This window comes from Bos indicus, chromosome 21 (assembly GCF_029378745.1).
Source record: "Bos indicus isolate NIAB-ARS_2022 breed Sahiwal x Tharparkar chromosome 21, NIAB-ARS_B.indTharparkar_mat_pri_1.0, whole genome shotgun sequence".
In the NCBI taxonomy this organism is placed as follows: Eukaryota; Metazoa; Chordata; class Mammalia; order Artiodactyla; family Bovidae; genus Bos; species Bos indicus.
In genome coordinates, this window is record NC_091780.1 from 56,848,383 (window position 1) to 56,868,428 (window position 20,046).

The following is a 20,046-nucleotide window of genomic DNA, read 5'->3' on the forward strand; positions in this document are numbered from 1 at the left end:
CACTTACAATCAAAATCTAAAAATATTCTACTACTGAGGATTTAAATGGGTGCCTGAACAAATTACTAAGTAGTGTAGGGACTCTGAAAATATTTAGTAACTACAATAAGTCACAGCATTTTTTTCTTTCTTATCATCTACTGGGAAAAACACGGGTAGTTGTCTAAAAGGGGAGGTGAACTTAAATATTACAGTAGCATGACATACAGTTGAGTTGTCACAGACCAAGAAGTTGGCTCAGAATACTGCCTTTTTACCTATATTAGTCTAGCCCTTCCCGAAGATATCGATTCTTTGGCTAATCCCTTGACTGCTCAGTGTGTCTCCTTCAGGTTGCCATATGTCTTCCAGGCAAAGCTGTAGATATGCAGATGACACCACCCTTATGGCAGAAAGTGAAGAGGAACTAAAAGGCCTCTTGACGAAAGTGAAAGAAGAGAGTAAAAAGTTGGCTTAAAGCTCAACATTCAGAAAATGAAGATCATGGCATCCGGTCCCATCACTTCATGGCAAATAGATGGGGAAACAGTGGAAACAGTGTCAGACTTTATTTTTTTGGACTCCAAAATCACTGCAGATGGTGACTGCAGCCATGAAATTAAAAGACGCTTACTCCTTGGAAGGAAAGTTATGACCAGCCTAGATAGCATATTCAAAAGCAGAGACATTACTTTGCCAACAAAGGTCCGTCTAGTCAAGGCTATGGTATTTCCTGTGGTCATGTATGCATGTGAGAGTTGGACTGTGAAGAAAGCTGAGTGCCAAAGAACTGATGCTTTCGAACTGTGGTGTTGGAGAAGACTCTTGAGAGTCCCTGGACTGCAAGGAGATCCAACCAGTCCATTCTAAAGGAGATCAGCCCTGGGATTTCTTTGGAAGGAATGATGCTAAAGCTGAAACTCCAGTACTCTGGCCACCTCATGTGAAGAGCTGACTCATTGGAAAAGACTCTGATGCTGGGAGGGATTGGGGACAGGAGGAGAAGGGGACGACAGAGGATGAGATGGCTGGATGGCATCTCCGACTCAATGGACGTGACTTTGAGTGAACTCCGGGAGATGGTAATGGACAGGGAGGCCTGGCGTGCTGCGATTCATGGGGTCACAAAGAGTCGGACATGACTGAGCGACTAAACTGAACTGAACTGAAAGCTGTAGTTACAGTGGCCTTCAACCCAACTAGACTGTTTTCCAAATAAACACTGCCTCTGGGTAAGGGCAACCATTTCAATATTTAGGGTATACTATCCCATCTTCAAAGGAGATATATACAGAACAAAATACAAGTTAGCCTATAAACAACTGTTTCCTGACAAGAAATAGAGCAACATGGAAAGATTATGAACTTTGGTCAAGGATAAAAGATCAGAGTTTAAATCTCAGTGTCTTTAACTTATAAACTGGAACTAATACCGCCTACTTTAGTTTCTTGTGAAAGGTAAATAAAATATGAGAAGACTAAAGAATACAGTACATGTATATAAAATGCCCATGTAGACCCCATATATAACTGTTTCCTTGTCCATTTCCAGCCCCTCGATTACATTGAGAGTTCCATGGCTGGCCAAATCTTACAAAGCAAACAGAGGACTTTTAGTTGGGCACTAATCTGCCTCAGATTAGTGACCTTAAGGATACGACTTCACATTCTCTTAGTACTTTTTTTATTTCTAACAATCTCTCATCTCCTGTCTCCTGCTTGTTTTAGGCCAACTTATCTGGCCTGTCCCTTGGTATCCACAATTCAGTGATTTGTCTGCTTGCCTCCTTAATGTCCAGGTCACCGTTTTCTGGTGTCTGACAGTGTTTGTGCTGTGCCATCTCCTACTTTTGCCTGTTTCTATCTCATGTTACGAGGTGCTTCTTAATTCCTTAATTACATGCCTTGGTACTACTGCTCCTAACCCACCCCCTGAAGCTGATACATTTCTAGGTTCTCATCACCCTTCTGATAATCTTTAATCATTACCTACTAAATGCAGCCATAGAATAGCTTCAACTTCCTGGGGACCATTAAATCAGAGATTAAACAAGGACATGCCATCTCTGTCAGCAGTCAGTTAACAAAGCATGATGAATCACCTGGTTATCTGAGGCCCAACTGATAATCCTAAACACAGGACTCACCCTAGGGAAGTGACAGGGCCTATGAGATAATTTACAAGCATCAAAAAATACATGAGTGCCTACATGTAAAGCATCATCTATAATTGTAACACGCTAGTTATAGGCAGACATTCATTCCACAAAAAGTTACTCTTTTACTTAAGAACACTGCCTCCTTTAACATATCAGATAGCTTTAGGCAGAATGAACATGGATTAAACAGGGAAAAGTCACACTGTGACAAGCTGACTCAGTCAAATCTATCCCTTAGATGGTCAACAAGGTGGCAGAAAGCACAGCTGAACAGCCTCAATATTCAGAAGAACTAACCAGTAGATAGCCAGGGCCAACTTATGACTCTGGTTTCACTAGGAGCCGTATTCAAATCAAAGTAAACTGATCATGGGGGACAGAAGTGGAAGTCACATTCTAGCAGAAGTTGTTCTCACTCGACTGTACCAACGCATGGCAGGACACTACATCTGATTCAACACTGGTATTGCAGGAAAAAAGAAAAAGGAAAAAACCTACTTTGTTTCTTAAGTTCTTCAATTTGTTCTTCCTTTAAATCTAACTGTTCTGTAAGTCTTGATGCCGAATCTAATGCAGCATTTGCTTCATCCAAACGTTCCTGAGGAAGAAAAGTTCATTAAGAAGCAGCATGCAAAAACTACTGCACAAACTATAGAGCTGGAAGACAGCTTAAAGTCAATCAATCCCTTTCAGCTGATGAAGCCATATTTCTCTGACCTTGGGCAAGTTCATTTGATACTGCTAAGTATGAAAGATAACACACTCCACAACATCATAATGTCTCTTTCAGAGGAATTATATATTATAAAGGAGAGAGAATGCTATTAAAAGACGACATGGTGACAAAAATTTTAAAGGTGACAATAATAAGAAAAAACTATGAAAAAGATTAAAAAGTCAAGAAATATAGCAACAAATGTTCTTTTTAATTTTGCAAGTCTGATGGGTATAAAAGTGATGTTTATTACTTTAATTTTTATTTCTCTACATACCAGTGGATTTGAGCATTTTTTCGTGTTTATAGGACAGCTGGAACTACCCTCATGCAAAAATCTTCACACACCTTGCCCATTTTTCCATTGAGAAGTCCTTCTCTCGTAAGCTAGTCTGTAAGAGCACCTTGTATAGCAGATATGAACACTCTGTCATCAGTGTTACAAATACAGTCAAACACGTCCTACTTTGCTTCTTGAGTTTTAGTTGATGTTAGGCTCCTCCCTGCCTCTGGACTACACATGTGGTCGTCTAGATTTTTTTTGCAAAATATTTTTCTTTTTTAACATTTATATTTTTAAAATATAAAAGTTAAAGATATAAATGACACAGGATGAGATGGTTGGACGGCATCACTACCTCAATGGACAGGAGTGTGAGCAAACTCTGGGAGATAGTGAGGACAGGGAAGCCTGGTGTGCTGCGTGTCCATGGGGTGGCAAATAGTCAGACACAAATTAGCGACTGAACAACAACCACTTTTAAAACAGTACTTCTCAGTGGAAGTGCTTTTGATATTCCTGGCCCCTACCCACTTGCCAGAGGACCCACCCAGTCACTGTAACGGCCAAGAACAGCTCCAGACTTCCAGCACCCCTCACAGTTAAGAAATCCTTGCTTGAATACAATTGGAATTTACTTTTGTATACAGTGTAAGATAGGGTCCAATTTTATTTTCTTCAGTATAAATAGCCAGTTGTGCCAACACTGTTTATTAGTTAATCTACTCTTTTCCTCATTAAATTAAAAGTAGTTTAGAATTTAGTTTTCAATTCTCAAATGCAACTTGGGCTCCATTTCTGGATTCTCCTTCTGTTCTACTAATCTAGTCAATATGGTATTGATTTATGGCTCTATTTTGACATTTAGCAGGCAAGTCCCTCCTCACTATTGTTCTTTTACACAATTTTCTTGGTTATTCTCAAGGATTCAACCACAAAAATGTGAGATCACAGTTTCATCATCTTGAATCAGGGTGTGATAGCTTTTTCGTTTGTAGTATCATCTTGGATAGGCTAGTCCCCAGTTATCCAAATGTAATGTAGATGTTGCTATGACGATATTCTGTAAAAGTGATAAATGCTCCTGATCAGCTGAATTTAAGGAAGGCATATTATCCTGAATAATCAGGGTGGGCCTGACTGAACCAGTTGAAATATCTTGAAACTAGAACTGGGTTTTCTCTATAAAAGAGAAGCAAATTCTATCTGTGGACAGCAGCGTCAGCCCATGCCCACTTCAGTTCATCCTGTTTGTGATTTACATTCTTGACCACCTGGGGACAACAGCTTTGGCCCAAACCTATGAGTTCCAGCCTGCCTGTGATGTAACCTTTCCATACTATCAAACCTGCGAATTTCCAACTTGTTTAGCCAGACCCCACAATCATATCACCAATTTCACGTAATAAATCTCCTATGTGTGAATCTGTATCTAGTATACACATCAACGTATATGTGTATATGTGTGTGTGTGCATATGTGTACACACATACACATCCTACTGGTTCTGCTTTTCAGGCTGAACCTTGACTGATAGAGAAGCTGAAACAAAAAATTTTAAATGAAAAAAACTAACATTTGAAATCTACAAGATTAAATTTAGTATAAATTTAAACTTTCAAATGAATTTGTTAACCTCACAGCATTTATAGTTAAGAAAATATAATTTTTTAAGAAATTATTACAGCTTAAAACTATACTAAAAGATTTTTGAAAATTAAAGTTTAGATTCCACTACTCATTTTACCATTTTTTGGGTTTTTATTTCATTAATTTCAACTTTTATCTTTACTAATTCCCTCTCAGTTTCTTCTGATTTGTTTTTCTAAATATATATTACATTTTAAATTTTTAAAAACAAAGTCAGTTTAAAAAGAAGATCTGGACTTATAACAGTAGCAGACTAGATGTTTTGGACCCACTGAAAACAATTAAAAGCATCAGATGAAATAAATTTTTAATGTGTTAATGAGCTGATCAGAAAGTAAACACCAATGGTGAATAAACATTTTAAAAGATGCTAGACCTAACTACTAGAAATGCAAATTAAAACCCTAAGATAGATAGCCCTTCTCACCAACCACACTGCTTTTTCATACTGCTCATGGGGTTCTCCAGGCAAGAATACTGGAGTAGTTTGCCATTCCCTTCTCTAAGGAAGAAGCTGGGAAACACTGAGGGCAGGAGGATGAGATGGTTAGATGATACCACCAACTCAATGGACATGAGTTTGAGCAAGTCCAGGAGACAGTGAAGGACAGGGAAGCCTGGCAAGCTGCAGTCCATGGGGTCACAAAGAGTCAGATACAACTTAGTGAACAACAACCAACCACGCTGGCGAAAACTTTAAAAATTCTGTTAATGGTAGTGTTGCCAGAGATGTATTAATAGAACAAGAACACAAAGTACTACTGGCAGGAGAAAATCATCACAAATGCTTTAGAAAACAAGTTGCCACCAAATCTAGTAAAGTTGAAATTGCCCATATATATCCCATGAGCCAGCAATTCCAATCAAGATACACACCTGAAACTCATGTATGTGCACCAGACGATATTGCTGTTCAGTCACTAAGCTGTGTTCGACTCTTCATTTTTTTCGCATATGTGCGTCCAACTCTTTGTGACCCCATGAACTGCAGCATGCCACGCTTTCCTGTCCTTCACTATCTCCTGGAGTTTGTTCAAGCCCATGTCCACTGAGTCAGTGACATCATCCAACCATCTCATCCTCTGTCATCCCTTCTCCTCCTGCCCTCAATCTTTCCCAGCATCAGGGTCTTTTCCAATGAGTTGAGATATCAACAAGGAAATTCATAACCACATTGTTTGTATAGCAGATAATGGAAATGTCCTTTATCAATAAAATAGGTAAATAAATTATATATTCATGCAATGAAAACAGCAGTGAAAATAATGAACCTTCTAACATAGTAATATGACTGAAATTTATGAAAATGACACTAAGCAAAAAAAAAAGTCTCAGAAGAATTCGATTTACATACAGTTTAGAATTCCATTTATACAGTTTAAAAATATTTTATAATATATCCAAACAATGTATTATAAAAAGACACAGATATATTCAATAAAACCATAAAGGAAAACAAGGGGATAAAAAGCATAAAAGGTGCTAAGGAGAGGAGGAGAAGTGGAGGGATGCTTACGGAACTTCAATGGGTGACATTCTATTTCTTGTACAAGATGGTGAGTATGTGAGTATTTGCTGTACTGCTATTCCTATATTATCTAAATATTGTTTTGCACAATCCTCTAAATTAATGTTATCCCCAATCTCAAAGACATGATCATAAAACATGACTCAAATAGAAGTTATTTAATACTAGAACAACACATTTTAATGAAAATAAGATGCTAAAGTTTATAAAAAAAAAAAAAAAAAAAACCTACTGTGTGTGCTAAGTCACTACAGTCATGTCCAACTCTTTGCAACCCTATAGATTGTAGCCAACCAGGGTCCTCTGTCCATGGGATTTTCCAAGCAAGAATACTGGAGTGGGTTGCCATTTTCCTCCTTCATCAGGGGATCTTTCCAACCCAGGGGAGGAACCCAGGTCTTCTGCACTGCAGGCAGATTCTTTACCGTCTGAGCCACCAGAGAAGCCCTAATACTAGAACATTTTAATGAAAATAAGATGCTAGATATTATATGAGTAAGTTTATAATAAGAAAAATCTAGACTACAATACTATTTATGTGAAAATTTCAGATGAATTTGCAACCCTCTATGCTGATCAATTTCTGGAAGATAACATGACATTTTGGTAATAAAACTCAAGTTGAAAAAAGTAATGAGTAAATACTGTTTTGCAGTCACTCAACATTTAGTAAACATTTCAAACCATTAAAGGAAATATCTTTTCAATATGAGGGTTCATTTTACTTCTTATATATAATTTTTTATGTATAGCAATAATAATAAAGAGAAAAATATTTTAAAGAATTAGTCTGCAAAAGAAAAAAATCTAATGGGATAATACACATTATTTTAATCCATGTGAAACAGTACCCAATATATTTTGTTGAAAAGAGAAAATTATAAAGTCAAAAGTATACACTATTTTTTTAAAATGATCTCTAAGATGCCCACCTGTGCTAAAAATGGAAGTCTCATATTTGCTATGTCTATTCTAAACTATAAGTCACATGAGGGAAATTCTTAGTATCCTGTTCACTGCTATGTCCCAGCAACATTTACTAAATTAATTGTTCAGGAGATTATTTCCAAGAGAAAAATTGTACAAGTAATTGTTTTGTGAATAATAAAATTCACAAGAGTAAATTATTTCAACCAACCTGTAATGACACAAGTTTTCCTTCCAGATTTTCTGCTTTTTTCTTCCATTCAGCAACAAGCTGTTTGTGCTTTTCTAGTTCAGCAGAATACATAGCTTTTTCCTCTAAAGAGGAGAAAAAAGTTACATTAGCATTTTATAATTGTGTGATAAAATTATATAATTATATTATATAATATATATATTATAATATATATATAATATAATAATTATATAATATAAAATATAAAAAGTGTGATAAAATTATAATTTTAAACCACTTGAAACTTTAATAATACAACAAAAACATTAATAGCTCAAATGTCTCAACAAGAAAATTATATATGCCTTAGTAGTGATGTTAACCGGAATTAAATTAATGAGATCAGTTTCCTCTGCTTAAATCTTTCTCCAGATCTTGCAAACTTTCCTTCCCTTCAGAACTCTATTCAAATATCAGTATTTCCTCTTTAGCAAAGCTTTCTCTATGGCCTCAGCCACTATCACACTATCTTGTACATTTAAAATTCAAAACTCTTACATTTAACCCTTACATTTAAAATTCAAAATTTCAACCACAGGAGTAACCCTGATATGTACATATGTACAAATGTAAAGGTTTGCTCAGTTACAAAACTATGACTTTCGTTATTTCAGTAGCATCACATCCTCTAAGCACCTCCTCCCTACTAGCAGTTCATTCATTCTCAGTAATTACTGAATGTATGAACTAACAAATGGATGGGTGAATGATCTAAAGGGAGTAAATCTAGGGATGGGAAGTAGATGTGAAAAAGTGTATTTGGTTATCAGGGTACCATTCACAGTACCAGGTCCTATTACTACTATGTGTCTAGAAAAGTACTTTCCACCCAAATGAGAAAATGCAGTTAAAGTATAGATGAACAGTTAAGAACAAATTAACCAATAGTTCAAAGGACAGTAATTATTGATGATTAACTCTTCAAAGTGGATTCAACCTCCAACTGACAAAGGACCATATAGTCAAAGCTATGGTTTTTCCAGGAGTCATGTACGGATGTGAGAGCAGGACCATAAAGAAGGCTGAATGCTGAAGAATTGATGCTTTAGAACTGTGGTGCTAGAGAAGACTCCTGAGAGTCTCTTGGACACCAGGGAAATCAAAGCAGTCAATCTGAAAGGAAATCAACCCTGAATATTCATTGGAAGGACTGATGCTGAAGCTGAAGCTCCAATATTTTGGCCACTGATGCAAATAGCTGACTCACTGGAAAAGACCCTGAGGCTGGGAAAGACTGGAGGCAGGAGAAGGGGGTGACAGAGGATGAGATGGTTGGATGGCATCACCAACTCAGTGGACATGAGTTTGAATCAACTCCAGGACATAGTAAAGGATAGGGAAGCCTCATGTGCTGCAGTCTATGGGGTCACAAAGAGTCAGACACGACTTAGCAACTGAACAACAAGTCTATCATAACACAGGCAGAAGGTGAGTGATAATTAATATAAATTTAATGTGTTAGTGTTCTTAGTGTTCTATAACTTTGCTTCCAAAGAATCACAATACCATAAGGTATGCCTCTTTTGTAACTAGAAAATCTGCATATCAGGCTATCATCACAAGTGTTTTTTTTTAATGTAACACTGTTTCCAGTACTATATTATAAATATGACCATATTATTGTATACCATAAAGACTTTATAACCATTCATTAGTGTAAAGGCTAGGCTATCATAAAGCAATAACACTGCTTCTTCATTATCAATCATGAATCATTATACCTATAAATATGAATTTTTCACACATTTCACTTTTGATGTCTAGTGTTAGTAGTATATATAACATCTACAGTGTTTTTCTTATCATACAAGAGAATACTGATGCAGGCACTAATAGGCAAACAATTCATCTTGTAAACAGGTAACAGAAACTTATTGTATCAATAAACACAGTACAATAAATGTATTCTCTCTTCCTTATAATTTTTTTGATAACATTTCTTTTCTATAGCTTCCTTTTTTGTAAGAATACAGTATAGAGTATACACAACATATAAAAATGTGTTAATTGACTACTTACGATATCAGTAACGCTTTTGGTCAACAGTAGGCTATTAGGACTTAAGTGTGGGGGCTAGGGAAATCCCTGGCAGTCCAGTGTTAGGACTCCACTCTTTCACTGCAGGGGGCACAGGTTCAATCCCTGGTCGGGGAACTAAGATCCCTGAATGCCACCCAGCAGCCAAAAAAAAAAAAAAGTGGAGTTAAGTTTGGGGGGACTCAAGTTATACGTGGATTTTCAACTGCAGTGGGGTGGGGGGGTCGGCATCCATGCATTGTTCAAGGGTCAACCGTACAATGACTTTTCTTCACTGAAAGACTGGCCATACAACTGACCTTGCTGGAAGTGCTCCAGGACCATCTGGAGGTTGGAGAGTGACAGCGCATACTGCTTCACTTGTTCCTGAGACACGGAAAGCTGTTGTGCAGTTTCATCCCTTTGCTTGGATACCATATTCAACTGTTCCTGCAATGACTCTACCTGTAAATTGGCTTGATGGCTTTGAACAGAAAGAATAAAAGTAAAACTGTTTCTGTTTGGACACTTTAACAAGATGAAATATCCTCCCTACATATTATAGCACTAAGTGCAAGTTATACTCAAAGTATTCAGATACTTTAACGAGATGAAACCTCTTCCCTCTGTTTTTTTGTGTGGTAAAATATACATAACATTTACCATTTTGATCACTTACTAGTGTACAGTTCAGCAGTCCTAAGTACACTCACATGGCTGTGTAACAATCACCACCAACCATCTTTAGAATGCTTTCCCTCTTCCTAAGCAGAAACCCCATGCCCAGTAACTTCCCCTCCCCCCCCCCGGGCACTACCATTCTACTTTCTGTCTCTATGAATCTCTCCTTCCCTACATTTCACTGCATGAAATTCAAGTTAGATTTCAAACAAACTTGAAGAGTTCCTCTGATCTTTGTTCTCTCTGCTTTTGTTAAATCAGTCATCCTTCCTGTGAAGGTGACTTTGAACAAAACAGCAGTCATTTTAAACAGAATTGTGCTGATCAAGAAATGTCAGCATAAGAAAAATTCACAAATAGCCTGCAACTTTTGTTTCCAGGCTAAAACCCTTAGAGTGTAATATATCATAAACTTATATCGGTAAGCTATAAGGGATTCTGGAAGTCATTTTGTCCAACTCCCAACCTAACAAGCAACGGATTCTATGATACCCCCTTGTTTTTAGCACTCGCAATCCTAGTGAACTAACAAATTTCCAAAGGCTATCCCATTGATTAAATGCCCTAATTATGAGTTAATTAACTTTTACTATCATCTTTCTGTTTATATTAAATAATCCCTACACTTGTTCCAAATAATGAATCAAGTGATCCTTAAGAGATTTACAGAACACCTATAGGCTTATGTCACTGAGATACTTCTTTAATGTATAATTATTACATACAAAATACTGTAATAGCCTTTCCTAGGTTTGCAATACCTAGCCAGCTAAATTCTTATTCAGAGCAGCCCAATAAAGCCAATTAAGAGCAGCTCACTTTGAAGAAACTTTACACAACAGCACCCTCTTGTGGAAAGAGCAGTAAACTGATAACCAGAGGACTTAAATCCCCTCTTCTGTCCCTGGACTTTAACTTTGCCTGTTAACAAATCACTCAATTGTAAGGATGAAATGAACTGTGACATCATTCAAAATGTTAACAAATATAAGATATTACTATTGTTAAGGGCTCAAAACACCACAACTTTATTTTATAGATCTGAGTTACTTATACACCTAATACTTACTGGACAGCTCTGAAACTATGCATAACAATGTACACTGGGGGGAGGGTGTAAAATAGATGGCATCATTTCTACCCCCCAGTAACTTTACACTTCACTGGGTGGGAGAAAGCGTAAAGCAGGTCAATAATTACCTATACTCCAAAGTAAAATACAAGTGCTCTATCAAAGACTCAAACATCACACTAGGGTTTGATTTTAGATTTGAGGAGTGGGTTCCTAACCAAAGAATTCTTTATGAAGGAAGTGCTATTTGAAGAACAAGTGAGATTAACAAATACAACGGTTAGGGATCAGGCCCACTCTTTTTATAAAGAAAGAGTAGGAAACAAAAAGTAGGAAAATAGCTCTATCTGAAGAAGTGAGTAATAGTTGGGCTGGATGAAGATCATAGTGAGAAATAAGGCTAAGGGGGTAGACAGCCTGGGCCCAAATCATGAAGAAACTACCATGGTTTTGAAAAAGGAGCAACAAGATCACAGGCCTACCTAAGGAAGACTATTTTGACAGTTATTATGAATGGTAAACGAAAACAGGCAGAAACTAGTGACTTTTAATTAGAGAAAATAATGGCCTGAAATTGAAAGATGATCAATTTTACAGATAGAGGATGTTTTTTTCTGCCAATGTGAAAAACATACACAAATGTTCACTCACTGCTTTAATTCTTATCTTAAACAAGTTCTTCTGAGTCTGAAGGTACAATAATGTACCCAACAAAAGGGGCAAGGAGTTTGCCCTCAGAAGTGTTATCCTATATTGTCTTTGCAGACAAGAGATAATATGTACTACATCCTTGTATTTCCCTCCACATCATATACAGTAAAAAGATTAAATGATGTACGTACAACTAACAGAAATACAGATATGATTTTTCTGGAAGATTATTTGGCAGTATATTTCAAATGTTTTAAAAACGCCCTTCAAACCAGAATTTCCATTTTTCAAAATTTACACTAAGGAAATAATCTATCATCAACACAAAAATGCCTATTTTGGGTTATCAAAACAGCACTCTTAGTAATTCTGAAAAGCTGGAACATTCTAAATGATCAATAATAAATGAATGCCTTAAAGAAATTACGGCAAATACAATAATGGTACTATGCAGCCATAAATGATACTGCAGAAACACATAGCTTATGTGTACTGATATTCATATTATTAACTGACAGAAGCAGGTTACAAAACAGTATAAACAGTATGATCTCAACCATTTTGCTTTAAGAGAATAATATACAATATATATACACATATACAGAAGCATTCAAAGGCACAAAAAAACACTGTTTCTGGGTAAGTGAGACTGTGGCTGCAAGTGCTTTTGGGTTATGTGATTTTCTTGAAGTGGAAAACGTTTTTTGTAAAAAGGGGGAAAATAAACACTTTTATTGAGAGAAATAAAACTGAAAAATACGTAAGCAGGGACCTGGTCACTCAAAAGTTCTAGTAAGCCTGGAGTTAATTCACACTGACCTAGGCCTTCACAGGTTACATCTTTTATTCTAACATCCAAACTTTGTCCAACTTTAGCTCACTTGATTAAAGATTAAATCACGGAGTTCCCTGGTGACCTAGTGGTTAGGATTCCACGCTTTCACTTCCGGGGCCAGCCTCAATCCCAGGAACTGAGATCCTGCAAGCTGTAGTGCCTGGCCTGGGATGGGGGATGGTATTAAATCACACAAACTAGTTATTGGAAAACTTGGGAAAGCTAATTAATTGGTCAGAATTTAAGCCTAGCCTCCTAAAATGATGAGAAGGACTATCTAGGATAACAATTAAGATTCAGAGAAGCTTTAGTTGAATGCCAAATCTGGATAAGGGTTATAAACCCAAGTGTGAGAACACACATGTACTTGTGTCCTTGATATTGGGAAGGTTACTAAATCTCTTTACCCTTACTTTCTTAGTCAGTAAAGTGGAGCTAATAAATTCTGTGAGAATAAAATGAGGTAACATATGAAAAACTCTTATTGAGTCTGACACTCAGGACGTGTTCAGTTAATGTTAACACTAAAAAAAAAAGAAAACATGAAAAAGTTACCTTGCATTTTCCATTGCATTGGAGGATGAAACTAGCTTTTCCTCTAATATTGCGACTTTCTTTCTTAGTTTCGCCTCTCTGTCTTCTGCAGCCAAAGCTTCACGGGTATAAGAATCTTCTGATTCTAAAAGATGGTTACGCAACCTCTCTAGCTCCTGGTTTAAGCGTAATTCTTTGTCACGTAAATGTTGAACCTAGGTAGAGGATATTTCATTTATTTTTCCTCCATTAAAATCTCTCCCCTTTCCCTCCTACATGCCATTTTGTTATTAAATCTTTTCTCCGTTATGAAGTGTATTAATTGTATGCTAATTTCTCATATTGCAAGATACATTTGTGGTAGGAAAAAAATTCTCCGGAAATCATCTTGAATATGGAAGGTTTACTTTGTAAGATCTCATTCCCTATGTTGGCTATACTAAAAAATAAAACTACCAAGTACTAAGCTTTTTGTGATGGGCCACTTTTTTCAGTAAATCTTTTTTTTTTAATACTTTACAGGTAGGAAAATTTTTTTTTTATATCCAAGATACGCCATCTTGTTCTTTTCTTGAGGTATAATTAATTTTAGGTATACACCATAATGATTAGATCATGGTTTTTGCTTGCAAACTGAAACAATGCACTTTGGGAGATCAAAATCCCACTAAAGCACATCAGAGTAAGACTAAGATAAAAATCAGCCAACAGAGAAACTCAGTTTACTTGATAATCTTCACAGTTTTCTTACTTAGCAGTTTTTAAGATTTTGCTTCTTTAAAGTGAAAGTATACCTCATTCTGTACAGCAGTGTTTTCCATTTGTTTCTGTTTCAGGGCCAACATGACTTGGTCTCTCTCTTGTTGAAACATAACTGTCTTTTCCTGCATTGACTTAACTGCATTTAAAAGCTGATTTAACTCCCCAGTCTTGCCCTTTTGGAAAGAAATAATTTTAGCTTCCAAGAAAAATACATTTTAAAAAGACATTTCTTCATTAAATAATTTAAAAATTCAGTTAACTATGTCAAAGTCATCAAAAACAAGCAAAGTTTGAGAAACAATTACAGTCCAAAGGAGCCTAAGAATACATGATAACTCAATACAATGTATTCTCTGGATGGGACCCTGGAATAAGAAAAGGATATCTGCTAAAAAACTGAGAAACTTCAAATAAAGTATTAATTTATCTAAATAGGTTCATTATTTGTAGTCAAGGTACCACAATAACATAAGATGTTAAAAATAGGGGAACCTGAGTGTGAGGTATATGGGAAGGCTCTACTATCTCCCCAACTTTTTAATAATCTAAAACTATTCTTTAAGAAAAAGTTTCATTTTAAATGCTTTAAAAAAGGACTCAAAGGACACAATCTCCTCAAATTTATCCTACACAACAAAGTGTACACAAACCCCCAAATTGCCCAAAAGTGTGTGTGTGTGTGCACACATGGGCGGGTGCATACAGGCACACGTATGTGCCAGCATTTGTCAAGCACACACAACTGTTGTTAGGGAAGTAACAGTGCCAAGCTGCTGGCAGAGGAGAAAAAAGGGAAGTCATTTCACATGCACAGTCTATTTTAAAAGAACATTTTGGCAACACTTTAATGAAAGCAACTCAGGAATGATATCTTGCTAGACTGCTGTGAAAATTTATTCCTGAATACATTCCTTACAAGCACAATATATTAAAGACTTTCATTGCAAAAGCAGGGCCATGAATTTAAGATGATAGCTGGAATTCTAAAAAGCACAAAAAAGTGTCAGCCTGTTTACAGCCAATTCTTCTCTGTATGAAATATGCATATTGTCTGAATCTATTAATAGATTGGTATTATTTTTACATTTTCATGTAAACTTTCCATTTCTTTAAGAATAAATTACACGTCCTTCAAGGAAAATCGTCAAAACCAAAACATAAAACCATCTGTTCCTTTTATCTCAACACCCCCTCATGGAAAAGGGAACCAGTATTTTCCAAATAGTTTTTCAGTTAAATTTTTTTCATACTAGAGAAAGTAAAAATGCTTGAAAATTAAAGAGCTGAAGATCTCCTGTTGAGAACACAACTTTCTCCCTGAAGAAAAATGCTATTTATTACATTAAAAATATAATAAAGGTACTCTTCAATTATATAGGGTATTATAAAAAATTAGTTTATGATAATTAACCAATATAATACATACTTAAGTACAACTTAACTGACTTAGGAAAGCTTCCTGAAAGCTACGTGAACCTTAATTAAATGTGCATACTTTGGATCTATAAAGTCAATGAAATAGATTGTATGAGATGCTAAAACTATCATACAATAGGAAAAACACATGAAAAATGAATAACTACTGACCTCCATTCCCCTATTGTACTCTTACAAGCTCTTAATTGTTACACACAAATTTGGCTCTCGAGCAATAGAAAGCTTCTACCCTCTGACAGTCTTTTTAATATGGATTACAGACCAGTACCATAAAAGCTAAGAAGCTACTCCTGAAAGGAGGAACACACCTCAACACATCAGTGTACTCACTTAATTAGATAACAAAGAAGGGGAAGATGACGTTAAGACTTTTCTTATTAAGTGAAAACTACATCAAGCATTCCCAAGCTTTAATCTGAGAGTCTTAAAAGAGGATTTAATTGGCAAAAGATGTTAAATCATTTTGTTGTGCTTGGTAGCACGTAAACACTTAAGAAGCACTTTTTGAATATTCCGTTGTTCTGCCTCATTTCTTTTCCAAATTTCTACTACTAAGCATAGAAATCAGAGTAAAAAAAAAAAAAAAATTGATCATAGTAAGATCTACTAGGTCTTCAACACATTCTTATCAAAATCTAACATCAACTGCCATGTAAAAATTTAAATGTATCAAAAACTACTGACACCTTAACCGATATACAGTCTTTCATTATATGGTTGAATAAACAAACCAGTGAAGTCAAAACACACCTGAAGTCACATCAGTGGTACAGCTAGGATTAGAATAATTACTGAGTTCACTACGTGAAAAGTACTATTCATGGCTAATGCTTTTCAAATACCAGGCTGTGAATAATTCATAAAAGTCAGTTTAATGGGTCATACAGAACTTGTTTTTAACAGAGCATCACATGTAATGAGGGTAATTTCTGATTCCTGAAACTTCTGCTTCAGTGTTCCACACACACATGCTTACTGTGTCACAGTGTAAAATGTATTTCTTACTTCAGATCACTGTCAAAGATGTCGATGTATTTCACAGAACTTCCTTTAATATACAAGAAGCTCTAAAGCCAGTAGTTAGTGAAATATGCCTAAAATGTGATTAAACTGCAGTAACGTCCAAGTTCTCTCTTTTAACATATTTCTATTTTCTAATGAAAAACTGCTTCTAAACTTTTTTTCTACTTAGACCATAAAGAAATTAATCTAGCACTACAAATCATTGGAACTATCTAGTAATCTGGGGAAAAACTTTTCCTCAGATGCCTCTGGGGAAAATTTATTTAAAATGAAGCACAATGCTTTGAAGTACATATTTCTAATGAACAAATTCACCTTTCCCTCTAAAGATAACATCAATAAAGCAGCACACTAAAATTTCTCCTCCACCCCCAAACTTCCTTCCACAACACCATCCAGAACATACCTGCTCTTTTTCTTTCAGTAGTTGCTCAAAAGCTACAGCCTTCTCCTTCAATGAATGGCACTCAAATTCTTTTTCTCTCAGCATCATAGAAAACTTCATATTAGTCTCCTGTAATGCTTGATACTCTGTTTCCTTTCCCCTGGATGTTTCTACTATTTTTTCATTTTCCCCCTTTAGTTTACAAATGTCCATTTCTAAAATTAGTGTTCTCTCCTTCAGGTTCGTTACTGCTTGCCTCAAAAGCTCATTTTCATTCACTTTGTTGGTGAAATTTTCATTCAAAGAAAGTAACTGATCACTTTTGGCTTTGATCAAGAGGTCTTTTTCCTTCAGTGACTTTTGTAAGCTCTCCTGTTTCTCCTTCAGCAGCTTAATTTCTGAATCAGTCTGTTCATGCTCTTTTCTCTCTAGCTCTGAGGAAGCAGCAATCGAATCAGACAATCTGTGATTATTTTCCTGGAGAGTTCTAATTGTCGCATCTTTTTCCTGCAGGGATCTTCTTAGCTCTTCTATTTCTTGTTTAGAAGACTCATTCGACACATCAAACTTAATTGTTCTCAGAGACTCTGCTGTCTGAGAAGCAGTCGATGATTCAGGGGAGAGCTGCGGTGAAATAATATCAAGTTTTCCTAACAGAAGATCTTTGGTATTGCAAAGCTGCCCTATGCTATGCTGAACTTGTGCTAATTCCTGACCAAAATTTTTGAGCTTGGTTTCATTCTGCTCATAGCTTTGGATCAGGCCAGTGTAGTCCACTTGTAACTTAGAGCTGTTATTGCTGTCCACCAAAACTTGCGCCTGAAGCTGATGAAGCTCCTCCTGGAGCTGGGCAGACTCGTGCTGCATATTCTGTACCGTGGTCATTACCTGCTGTTTCCACTCTTCCATTTTCTTGACCTGTTGTTTTAGCTTATCTCGTTCCTGTAGGAGCTCCTCAAACTGATTACTATTAACACCTCCAACCTCATTTCCACTGTTGGATGCTTGTAAAACTGTCAATAAGGTCTGACATTTTTGACTTAATGCATCGATTTCAATGTCTTTTTCTCGAATGATACGGGATAAATTCTGAATGGTTTCTTTAAACATATCTTGGCCACTACTTTCAAATCTTGTAAACAGTTTTTTATTTTCATCTTGCAGCTTATTGAGGGCTGCCTCCTTGGCAGCCACTATATCCATCATCTTGTGGTATTCTGTTTTGAGATGGCTATTCTCCCTAGTCTTCTCACTCAAAACAGCCAGCACCTGCTCTCGCTCCATAGCATAGGCCTGCAGCTGCTGTTGAAGGTAAACGACATCCTGGGGGTAGGAAGTGGAAGAAATCCGAGCATGAAGAGCTTGTATCTCCAAATCTTTCTGCTGGATAATCTGAGTTAGTTTACCAACCTCATCTTTGGACAGCTGATCAATCTGTTTAGTCAGAGATATATTCTTTTCATTTAGAAGTTTAATCTCCAACTCTCGTTCTTTTATTCCTTTCACTAATCTTTCAGTTTCAGCTTTAGATAAATCGTGCTTCTCACTTCCATTTTCTATATTAAGGCCTTGAACTTTTGTTTCTTGAAAAATATCAGAATTCTCTGTTTGAACGTCCGGTCTTTCTTCATGCAACTGGGTTTTGATTTGTTCAATTGTCTTTTGCAAATTCTTAATTTGCTCATCTTTCTCTAAAAAGAGCTGGGTGTGTGTGGTGTTCATTTGCTCATGCTGGTATCTAAACTCATCCATTTCTTTCTTCTGCTCCTGTAAAGATTGAAGCAGTTGTATTTTACTCTGGTTTTGATCTTCAATTATCTTTTGATGATGCTTTATTTCCTCTTCAAGATTATCCTTTATTATATTCAGCTGATTTATCTCAGATTCTAGCTCTGTAATACTATCAAGGGTTTTCGGTTCAGCCACAGGTGCAGCTCGGCTCTGCTGTTCCCTCAGTCGTTCCAGCTCTTCTTTCAGATGACTGTTTTCTTCTTTCATGGAGCCAAGACTTCTGTCTTTTTCCTCTATGGTTTGCCTTAAAATTTCATTTTTTCTTAGGGCCTGAGTATATTTATTTAATTCCTCCTGAAGCTCTGAACTTCTTTCTTTAAGCTTTTCAATAAAAATTTCTTTCTCATTTACAAGTTGGGTCAATTGCTTCTGCTCTTCTAAACTAGATGATAAAATTTTCTTAGTTTCCTTATGATCAGTTGCCATCTGCTCAATATTCTTTTTAAGTTCTGCTATTTCAAAGTCCTTCTCTTGATTGAGTTTAATTAAATGTTCATGGTCTAACTGTAATGCAGAGGTGCTCGAATGACGTGCATGGGATAGTTCTTCAATGGTTTGCTCATACTTGCTTGCTTCTTCCAACAACCTCTTTTCAGCCTGACACAATTCTGCTTCTAATTGTTCTTTCTCCAGCTTTAGAGCCTCCACAATGGCATTTTTTTCCACAGCAATCAGACTGTTACCTGCAAGAGACTCTTCCAACTGATGTCTAACATCTTCACATGCTAAATTCAACTTTTCATTTTCCACTTTGAGATCAAAAGCAACTTCCTTTAAATTTTCATTGAGGCGTTCTATTTCTGAAAGATTTTGCTTTAAGTTTCTGACTTCAGCTTCCCTTTCTTTAAGTAAGTTATCCTTAAAATTACTGTCAGAGTGTTGATTAAGAGACTGCGTTAACTCATCCCTGACTCTAGAAAGCTCCTCCTCCTTTTGTTTAATATGTTCCTGAAGTTCAAAGTTCTCCTTCTGGATACTTAAATTTTGTGTGTGTGATTTATTTAGCTGGTCTACTAAATCATCTACTTTATCCTCAAGCTTCTGCTTGCTTAAATGTAAATCATTTAGTACCAGTTCACTTTGAATTAACTTTTCTTTTTGCACATCTAACTCTCTAGTAATGTTCATTTTATCATCTTCAAGCTGATGAACTCTCGTTTTTTCATCATTTAGATCTTTTTTCAGTTTACTGATGATATTATCTCCCTCATTTTGTTGTTTTGATAGTTGATCTTTGATCAAAATCATGTGCTGAAAGAGAAAGTAATTTGCACAGTAACTTTAAATATTCTCTCATTTTAATACCTAAATAAAACTTTTTAAAATGTCATACATAATAGGAGAATAATCCTTAGACATTTCTAATCCTTCTTAAAGCAACTTTAAAAA

At 36.1% G+C, this 20,046-nt stretch overlaps 1 protein-coding gene across 4 annotated transcripts in view; it reads right to left on the minus strand.

Moving 5' to 3' along the window:
- Window positions 1-20,046, minus strand: part of TRIP11 (thyroid hormone receptor interactor 11) — a 70,425-nt gene that overhangs the window by 20,119 nt on the left and 30,260 nt on the right. For 3 of the 4 annotated variants that reach the window (XM_070775562.1, XM_070775561.1, XM_070775564.1), the window contains 6 exons: window positions 16,888-19,908; window positions 14,054-14,194; window positions 13,281-13,474; window positions 9,807-9,970; window positions 7,450-7,553; window positions 2,637-2,736 (listed from right to left, as the gene is read on the minus strand). In XM_070775562.1, the coding sequence (XP_070631663.1) occupies window positions 2,637-2,736; window positions 7,450-7,553; window positions 9,807-9,970; window positions 13,281-13,474; window positions 14,054-14,194; window positions 16,888-19,908 (3,724 nt within the window). The remainder of the gene's footprint in view (window positions 1-2,636; window positions 2,737-7,449; window positions 7,554-9,806; window positions 9,971-13,280; window positions 13,475-14,053; window positions 14,195-16,887; window positions 19,909-20,046) is intronic. The other variant, XM_070775563.1, reaches the window with a different exon arrangement.